At 38.1% G+C, this 10,340-nt stretch overlaps 1 protein-coding gene across 1 annotated transcript; it reads right to left on the reverse strand.

The window, feature by feature from the left end:
• Window positions 1–1,793: 1,793 nt before the first annotated feature.
• Window positions 1,794–10,340, reverse strand: LOC103148671 (carboxylesterase 5A-like). The gene is made up of 13 exons (XM_007567544.2): window positions 10,090–10,340; window positions 8,659–8,857; window positions 8,435–8,573; window positions 7,336–7,469; window positions 7,112–7,265; window positions 6,888–6,992; window positions 6,284–6,385; window positions 5,370–5,510; window positions 5,200–5,280; window positions 4,567–4,711; window positions 4,343–4,492; window positions 3,250–3,322; window positions 1,794–2,214 (listed from the first exon to the last, which is right to left on the reverse strand). Exons 1-13 carry the CDS (start codon window positions 10,154–10,156, stop codon window positions 2,028–2,030), a joined length of 1,677 nt encoding a protein of 558 aa, XP_007567606.1. The 5' UTR covers window positions 10,157–10,340; the 3' UTR covers window positions 1,794–2,027.

A 10,340-nucleotide genomic window follows, 5' to 3' on the forward strand; every position in this document is an offset into this window, starting at 1 on the left:
CCCCGAGACGAGAATCTTTCTGCATCTTCAGAGTTATGGATGTTGTTGCGCAGATCTGCTTATTAATTCAGATGTGGGTGTATGAATAGACATTTGTGTGCGCACACACACACACACACACACACACACACACACACATTAGTATGCCACTCTGCAGCATTTCTCAGCAGGTGAAAGAAATCTGGCCCAATCAGCAGCGCCCTCAACTCAGGTAATATAAGGAATCCACCAACCACTTTACTGGTTTTGCAACAGAGCTGAGGAAGGCAACCACAGCCTCCAAAGCAGCATTTCATGGAAAAGGACTTATAAGGACTACCGGTAAGTAGAGATGGGCAAATGAAGCCTCATGAAGCAATGAAGCTTTCCAGCCCTTTACTTTGCAAAAAGGTTCGTTACTGGATGCTTCATTCATTGCTCTATAGTGACATCTGCTGGTGAAACTGTAACAGTCTTGTCACTCAGTTGGATCATACTTCCAAAAATTACTAAATGCAATATTGTCAAAGTTTTCATCAAACTCATGTTTAGTAACAGGATAATCAATGAAACCATATTTGTCATATGTTTTAATTACAATTATTTGTAACCCTCATATTTGGCTACATGTTGAATTTTAGTTCTGCAACAAGTTTAAATCCGTTTCTGCTGTGCAAGACTGATATATATTGTGCAAGACGACACAAGCCTCGAAGCGGGGCTTCATCGGCCACGCCCCCTTTTACTCGGTACAAGCCTCGAAGCGGGGCTTCATCGGCCACGCCCCCTGGATTCAGGTAGCCCATCACTACCGGTAAGCCACTAACTGGGCTCAATTGAATGTAATTTGACTGTAGTTTCACATTTGAGAAATGAAATGAAGAATTGAAGTAACAGTTTGCACTGCTAGTTTTTACAGTTTGGTTCCACTAAATGTATGTTAAGATATCTAATGTAAAAACTTATGTCCTAAGAAAAAGAAAAAAAAATGTAATTCTAAAATGTTTGGATTTGTTTGATTCAAATTCAACCAGACATGGAATTTAATAATTTAATACTGGAATTTATGGTTAAAATCGTAAAAGAAATGTATGTTTAAGGTTAAAAATGGAATTAGTCATTAAGATAAATTAACTTTGAACCAAATGTCTAAAATGTATGTTAAAATATTTTGTATGTGTTTTGTAGGTTTTTCACCTGTTCATTGGTTCTCACTCATTGGTGAAAATAAAAAAGATTGAGTGAATTCCTGAAGTCTTCAAGTCCTCCTTTTCAAGTGTAGGAAGCCATAAAATTATAGGACACTTGACAGATGTTATTTATTTACTTTGGATTTTTGAGATTTAGTCTCAAAAATCCAGCTGTATGCAAAATCCCCGAGACGAGAATCTTTCTGCATCTTCAGAGTTATGGATGTTATTTANAACTAGGCAATAGCTTAGAGTTTAAAAGGGAATTTAAAAATATAGAATGATTTAAAGTTATAGAAGAACTGGTATGTTTGAAATCTGAATGAAATCTTCATGATGGTGAATTACCCGCTTTTGTCATCTTTCTGAGTTTTTTTTTTCCCTGTCACCATTTGGAACAATTTTGATAGCCACATTTTTAACCTTTCTTGACTTGTGGTCACGGGCCAAACAAAATAATTTTGAGGGCCACAAATGGCCCCCTGGCAACACTTTGGACATCCCTGCTTTATGGCAATTGTTTGGAGCTTCAGTTTCTGGGCTAGAAGTCTCTATCAATCTAATCGCCCAGAGTTTGAAAGAAACATTGTGCAGAAACTTTCTTCATGAATCAAGCAACTCTGATAAAGATGTTATGTTTTATTTATGCATCCTGCTTTTATCTAATGTAGGAAAATAAGAGCGAAACAACAAATACATGACATGAATGAGGACATTTAATTTAATTACATCCAGTTTGAAAAGCAGCCTGAATCAAAAGACTAAAAAAAGGAGTCCATATGTTGCAGGGAGTGATCACCATTACCTGTATTATCAGTATTATTAAAAACCTGAACTAAAAATAAAACAACTCGATGCTCAGTTTGCAGCTTTAGCAGCTGCTGCTGCCATCTGGTGCAGCTTCTGAGGGAGGGTGGCGGTGATAAAATGGACCCTGTCCTTCTTCAGTTTCTGCTTCACAGTCTGGGTCTGACCCAGCTCCATGTACTCCTGCTTCTGCCTGTCATACAGCGGCCAGTTCACCAGACCAGCGCCATTAGGAGAGCTGGGGACAAATGCAAACAAGGCAGACAGAAGCAGAGATAAACAATCTGGATATTTACATGTGAAACAAAGAAGAAGCTTTCAAATTCATTGTTTTATTTTCTGTAGAAAACACGGCTTTTCTTCCATTAAATGTACAAATCTCCTTCCACTTCTTTTGGTTGCTTAGGACGCCCTCTAGTGACTATTGAGGGTACAGTTCACTACCAAAAACCCGCAGCTTTTTCAGTTTGATGTGTTCATTATGACGTCATATTCATTGAAGAAAGGGGAGGGGGCGGGGGAAGAACAGGAACAAATTCCCGCCAAAAAAAAAATCAAATTTGGAGATTAATCAGAATTTTTTTTTAGAACAAACAATTCAGTTTCTGAGTTTGAAACTTAATTGCTAGAAAAAATTTTTTAAATTTTGAGAATAATCTTGGAGAGTATAAAAAAGGAAGTTTCTGTTTCAAAAATGTAACATTTTGCATTTTTGAAAGTTTTTCCCAGAAAATTCATGAGATTAATCCCAAAATTAGATTTTTTTTTCTAGCATTTTTTTAACGTTTGAAACTAAGAATTTTTTTTTACAAAATTCTAGAAAAAAAAATTGAAAACTGAGAAATTAATCTAAAAATTTCTCAGTTTTTTCTAGCAAATTTTTGACTTTTCAGATTCCAAAATTTTCTTGATTTTTCTAGAAAGTTTTGAGTTTTTTGGCAGAAATGTATTCATTTTAAACAAATAACTGAAAAAATATTTGTATACTAAAATCTTCATAAAGTATTCAAGAAGTTGATGAGCATTTGTTAAGTGGTCAGTTTTTTGAGACTGAAGGAGATATTACACAAGTCATTATTAATTAAACATGAACTAAATCTGCAAATTTCTCAGTAAAATGCAAATACAGTACTTATATATCTACAGAGGAGCTCTTTATTCAGATTTAGTCTCAAAAATCCAGCTGTATGCAAAACCCCCGAGACGAGAATCTTTCTGCATCTTCAGAGTTATGGATGTTATTTATTTACTTTGCCAAATGTTCACTTCTTACCCAGTTCTGGCAAAACTGCCCCAGTAAGACATCATGGTCCTGGAAAACCTCTCATCCTCAACGGTGCAGTTGACTGAAGATGGAAAAAGAAGAGTTTGACCACAGAATGAAGTTTGCTTTTCAGATAATTACTGCTTTGAGGGAGCATTGGATTAACACATCCACACTATTCAGCAGAAAGTTTAAACACTTCAGAGAGTTGCATAACAAAATCCTAGAAAACCCTAGAAAAAAAAGAAAGAGTTTTATTATTAAAAAAACTGACTTTCTAGACCAACTGACTAAAGTTGGATTAAAGCAAATTAAACACGCCTGGTGGGAATGGATTTATATTCAAACTAATCCCAAATTGGACTCTGGTGCTTCCTCCTGATTTTTGCAGACATAATGCTAGTTGTGAATGGAAGATGACTTGACTTACATTCCTAACATCTGCAGACATAATGCGGCACAGCAAGAAAAACAACAATCGGAGACAAGATTTCATTCTACACTGCAAAAACATAAAATCAGTTATTTAATCTAGTTTCTAGTACACTTAAGATAAGACAAAACTAATAAAGCTTTTAAGCTGTTAAACAATTTCTTAATATTTGTGAAAAAGTACAACTTATTTAATGTATAAAACATTTTCCACATGTTCATAGTGAACTAATCTGACAGTGGAACTAATACCTTTTCATCAATATTAAGGAATTATTTACTTCAAATAAGCTCCAATATCTTGCTGAAAAGTTATTTGTAAGTTAGTTTTTGTTTCTTATTTCAAGTGTACTACAATATTTGTTCAGGAAATCAGACAAAAATACTTTGTCTGACCAAAAGATTTTATATTTTTGAAGTGTAATGAATGACACAAACTAAATCCAAGTACATTTTCTCTACTAATCTAGTTTGAAGTTAGTTTTGTGAACACTCATTATATTTCCTCTTCTTGCAAAATCTCCATTTTATTTCCATCAATGAAAATGTTTTTTTTTTCTTTACTTTCCTATTGAAAGTCAACATTGCTACCAACTGGAACTGAATGACCCCGGAGATACACTCAACTAAAAGACGTCTGAAATCGTCATTGTAAAGCTTGTATACCAACCATTAATTCTGATGTGTCCGTTCCAGAAACAAGCTCCGAACATGAACCCAACGTCATCAGCGTGGTCCGCCTTCACAAAGCTCGGCCTGTTGGGTGTGGGTCGATCCGTAACGTACACAAACTCATACATGTACACTGGAGCGCCAGCGTCTGGAGCCAGGAAGAACAGGTGTGAGCAGAGATGCAGACCAGAGCACAGTGGGTCAGTCATCTTTGTTTCTGACCTGTGTGGTATCCGGCCACCTGGATGGTGGGCAGCGCCATCAGCAGGTCTCCGATGACCTCCGTGAAGGCGTCTCGGATGTCCTCTGGGGTTTTTGCATCTTTCAGATACTCATCCATGATGAGATTGTTGGCTGCAGAGGTGGCCTGAAACACAGACAGAGGTTCATAATCATGTTTAGAGTTCTTTGGATGCCCTAATTTGGGGTTTTCCACTTACAATGAGATATTTTCCAATGTTATAGGTGAAATAATCTGACAGTGGTCTAGGACTTTTTCATCAATGTTAAGGAATTATCAACTTAAAACAAGTTCCTGTATCTTGCTGAAAAGTTACTTGTAGACTGTTTTATATGGAAAAGGATTAGGGCCAATGAAAAAAGAAGAATTTTCACTTAAATCTCAGAATTTTGATGTTAATTTTCTGAGCTCAAAATTCAGAATTCTGAGATTAAAGTCAGAATTCTGAAAACAAAGTCTCAGTTCTTTTTTCAGTGGTCTTAATATAATTTAAGTGTACTAAGATATTTTGTAGAAACTAGACAAAATTTGTCTTGTTTATGAGTTTGGTCATCAAACAAAACAAAAAAAAACCTCTGATTCTTACTTTATTTAAGCAGTTCTCACCAACTCACCCCTTTAGGATTAAACATGTGGACCACCGCCAGCACCGTCTCCCTGTTCATGCCTTTCTCCCAGCCAGGAGGACCGAAGGCCTGCGATCCACCAAAGGAGAACAAACCAGAATACTTCAACGTCAAACAGAAACACCTGGAATGCGTCATTGCTGAAAATTTAGTGCCACCTGAGGCAAAATCCAGCCAAACTCATGGTTGGTGACTCCCATCATCACTGGGACGTTCAGAACTTCTTTCCTCTGCAGAAGAACGTCAGCGGTGCCGGGAAGGAATTCGCCGTCCACAGCGGCTCCGAGAATAATTTTGCTCTGCACACAAAACACAAAACATTGTGCATGTGAAGGTTACAGAAGCAAGAAAAAAGACTCCAAACATAAAACCCAACAATTTCTCACAGCCAGAAAGGAATACACAAGTTCCCTCAAATCTGAACTGGAAGTTCAGATTCGAGGCCACTGAACCTCCATATTGGTAGGCAAACGCAGTGCAAAGTGTAGATAAAAGTAATTTTTTTTTCAAAAAGTTACTCAAGTAAATGTAACTGAGTAAATGTAACTATTTACCACCCAACTCTGCTCTTGATCAATGCACAAGAGACTTGTGCATTGTTGTCAACTGCATTCCAGCTGTCATGGCAGTTTGTTACAGATGCCTACCAAGATGGTGGTCAGCGACAAAGTTCCCTACAATCAGTATACTCTTAATTCTGTAATGTCAAACTTGAAATGAGTGTTTTCAATATTTCTACATCTTCCTAATAGTAGAGGCGCTTTCCTGAAAAACCTGCTACAAGAAATCCTCCTGACTTCCGCCATCTGGTGGAAATCTTAAGTATTACAGCTAACAGGCAGCAATTTTTGAGTCAGCTTCTATATGAATGGAGATTACAGGAAGGGAAATGTGAAATAAATAATTAAACATATAATGCAGTGTGAATATAAAATAAATTAAATATTTAATTTAGTTTATTTAATTTAAATATTTAATTGAAATAAGAACAAGTTATTAGTTTACAATCCCTAAAATAACCACATTACAGAACACAGGTGGAGAGCCACAGTGTCTTTAAAGGTGCTTTTACCTGTTTGGCTACAGAAATGAATTCATCTTGAGTTTTCCCTCGGAGGCACCGGACCAGTTCTTCTGTGCTGCAGATGCAACATCCAGTAAGGTTGGCAACAATCTGCCAATAAGACAGGAAATGAGATCATTAAAAACATCGAAAAGCGTAGAGTCACACTGGACCAACATGAGGCAAATACCAGATAAGTGTGTAAAAGTCTTCAGCCATTTCTAATTTATTTATTTAGAAAAATGGGACTAGATCAACATGGATGGAAGGATGGAAACGTGAGACCATCCATCCATTCTTTCATTGGTCCATCCATCCATCCATCCAGACTGACCAACGGTCAATCTGTCCTTAAATTGATCCATTCACTCATCCATCTGTTGGTCCATCCATCCATCCATCCATCCTGACTGCATGCTGATTAGGTAACTGAAATTAGATTCTGATGTTTGAGCCTGGTTACATCTTAAAGCTACAGGACTCTCCTCTCTTCCCTTGTGAGTTTTTCCTTTGCCATTGTTTCCTGCCAGTGGGACATGCAGAGAGCAAGTCCAAAAGAATAAATCATGGAGACATTCACCTTAGGAGTGAGTATAAACACATTCAAACATACGTGGGCCTGAAGAAGAGGCTGATCAGAAGTATAGGTCCCAAGAGTTGCAACTCCACTTTGAAAGATTGCCTTGTGGAAAAGTCCTTTTGACAGGGGAGACAGAGTCTGTGCAGAAAGACACATTCTGTAAGTTATCAGGAGGAATGGAGTCATAAATATCCAACATAAAACAGTTTTTAAAAGTGGGTGATCTCTTCCATTCCCCCAGAATGATTTTTCTTTACCAGTATGGATGCGCTGATGGCTCCTGCAGACTCCCCAGCGATTGTGACGGATTGTGGATCGCCGCCAAAGGCCTCAATGTTTTCCTGCACCCACCTGAGAGCAGCCAGCTGATCCAACAAACCCCAGTTCCCCTTGGCGTGTTCATCTCCAGTGCTTCAAAAGGAGGAAAGTTCTTGATTTCGGCAATCATTTGGACAACATCTGAACATCAGAAGTTTCTTACCTCAAGAATCCCAGGATGCCGAGACGGTACTGGATAATGACGGTCACAATGTTTTCATATGCAGTTAATGAGGAACCATCGTACTGGGAGGCAGCACCCATAACCAGACCTCCTCCATGGATCCACACCATCACCTGAATCGCAACACAAGAGCCTGACGGTGTCAGCTGACCTTTGGATACAGGAACTACAGTTTATAGCCCACACTGTACACACAGACTCAGCCCAGACTGAGGTCGATATTTATGTTTACACATCCACATTGGTTGAACTCAGTGAAAATGTAATTGCATAATCAGTATTTACACACTACACATTGAAACATTGAAAGGTTTAAAGCAGCAGAAAACAATTGCATTGCTAATTGCTTGTTTTTCAATGCTAATTTTCCTCGTTTTTCTTTCCTTAGAAAGTTCTCATGGTTTTGGGATTTCCCATCATTAACTATGTGTACTCTCTTGTTTCTTTCCTACAGAAAGTACCCTTTGTGTGGTTAGCAATGATTTTTTCCTGGAGTCACTGACAGGGTTTTCTTCTGTTAATTTTGCATATACTCTCTCTTTTTCCCAGAAAGTACTCTTTGCTCAGTCCTGTCTGTTTAGCTGGGTCTCTTTCCTGGATTTAGGCAATGACAAATATTTTCCTGACATCTACTTTGTGTACTTTCCTTTCTGATCTACAGAAAGTATTCTTTGCTCAATTCTTTACCTCTAGTTGGGTGTTTTAACAAAGTAATCCAGTGTTACTCTGTTTAGCTATGTCTCTATCCTAGATATTCATTGATAGAGGGTATCCCACCATCAACTGTGTGTACTTTCTTTTCTTTCCTATAGAAAGCACACTTTGGTTCCCCATGTCTCTTACAAGAACATTTTAACCAAATACTCCAGCCTCAGTGTTTCTGTGTTTAGCTGTGTCTCTGTACTGAATGGAGGCATCAGCATTTGCTTTAAACTTTCTGTGCTCTCCTTCACAGAAAGTACTCTTTGCTCAATTCTTTATCTCTAGTTGGGTTTTTTGTGAGTGTATTTTAACAAGGTACTCCTGGTTCACTGTTTCTTTGTTTATCTCTGTTGATCTCTGCAGCTGTTCAACTCACCGGCAGCTTAACTTCTGGCGCGGCTTCAGCTGGAGTGTAGACGTTTAGATACAGACAGTCCTCTGAAACCTCTGGCACCGTGAAGTCCATAGACATGGCTATGGAAAAATTTACGACTACTTCTTGATCCTGGACGCACCTGAGCACAGATGGACACCAGAAAGCAGACATGAACAAGAGTCCCTGGGACAACGCTGATTTGTTTAGTGGTTTGGGGTTGTTACATGGGAGGCTGCTGTGTGCCGTCTCTTTCCCCCTCCCAGGGCTCCGGGCTCTCTGGGGCCGCCATCCGGAGGGGCCCTACAGGTGGCTTGGCGAAGGGAATCCCCAGGTACCGCTTCACCCTCCTCTCTGTGCCTTTTACAGTCACATATTCTCCTCTGATTTGGCCACTTTTCAAAGAAACCACAAGTTCGCTGCTCCCTAATGAGAACAGAGACAGGATATTACAGATAGTTTCTCTGCTTTATTTAATCAGTTACTCTTTTCAAAAATGTAAAATTTGGTTTGGTTGTCTCGTACTGGTAAAGTATCACAGAGAAAATGGCCTCCAAAAAGTTTTTAAAATGACAGAATTGATTCATCAGATTCAAAATGGCCGCCTTTGACCCTATAACTAAATCCTACAGAAAACATGTGGCCTATCCTAAGAAACTGCACAAGTTCCAACTTTGTAAAATATTATGGGACGAAACAAAATGTTGAACATTAACAAACAAAAAAGTATTTTTGAAATATCAAAACTACCTTTTACATTTGAGGTTGTTTTTTTTTTAAGTTTCAAAATCTTTTTGGATTAAACTTTATTGCTTATTTGTGATCTTTGTCTCATTGCGATAAAGATCTTTCTTTCAAAAACAGCAGCAAATTATAAGACCACATCTATTAAAATGCAATTAAAGTGCAATATGAATAATAAAGGAATAAAAACAACCACCCCCCTCGTAGGACTATACTACTCCTTATTATTCAAAGCCTTTAAAAAATGCCTTAAGGTATTTTTATTATTCTCAGGATATGACATGTTGTACAGCCAACAGAAAATTATTCACCAACACTTAATACAGTAAAATATGACATAAAAGGGGTGCTGTGGTGGCACAGGGGCAAAGCACAACCCACATACTGAGGCCCTAGTCATCATCCTGGTGGTTGCAGGTTCAATTCCCAGCCTGGTGACATTCTCTGCATGTCTTCCCTCTCCTTCCCTTCAAATAAAGGCCACTAGAGCCAACAGAACCTTTAAAAATATATATATATGACAAAAAATAATTATAGTAAAGACATAACTATTAACTGATACAACAGGCAGCAAGATGTATTTAAAATGATAGTAGCAGCAGATAAAAATAAACTCCTATATTTGTTGGTTCTGCAGCTTTTTTCCTTGTTTTAAATACTTTATGCCTGATTAACAGTGGCCTTAATACATTAAAAGCTCCATAGACATTTTTCTGAGGGAACCTTTACGCTTTAAAAATTATTTGTAAAAGTTTTCCTCAACCTATTGTCACTCTTAGCTACAGGTCTCCAGCTTTACAGGCTGTTTTCATTTTCAGGTTTCAAAAATCTTTTTATCCAGTAGCAGAAACAACATGTCTGACTTTACAGACTGAGAAAAGAGGCACAATTAAAAGTTGAAATACTTTTCCTACCTGGTGCTGGCTGTGCCATCACCATCAGCACAGGGAGCAGGAAAACAACGAACAGCACTGTTCTCATCTTGTGCAGCCAGGAACAAAAGACAAAGGCTTACAGTCGGCGTTCAGAGAAATAAGCCCGTTGTCCACCCCCTCCCCTCTGGTACCTTCACTCTTCACACACAACAAAGTCCAGTAACAGTCGGGTCTCTTCATACAGAATATACACTATTGATTTAACCTCTACACATAAAAAAGACCCATCC

Source organism: Poecilia formosa, unplaced genomic scaffold (genome assembly GCF_000485575.1).
Source record: "Poecilia formosa unplaced genomic scaffold, Poecilia_formosa-5.1.2 Scaffold209, whole genome shotgun sequence".
Taxonomy (NCBI): domain Eukaryota; kingdom Metazoa; phylum Chordata; class Actinopteri; order Cyprinodontiformes; family Poeciliidae; genus Poecilia; species Poecilia formosa.

Coding starts and splice junctions, on each gene's coding strand:
- LOC103148671 (XM_007567544.2), bottom strand. CDS start 10,156: ATGAGAACAGTGCTGTTCGTTGTTTTCCTGCTCCCTGTGCTGATGGTG. Junction 6,386..6,887: donor AGCCTCTTCTTCAGGCCCAC/GTATGTTTGAAT, acceptor TCTTATTGGCAG/ATTGTTGCCAACCTTACTGG. Junction 3,323..4,342: donor CGGACACATCAGAATTAATG/GTTGGTATACAA, acceptor TTCCATCTTCAG/TCAACTGCACCGTTGAGGAT.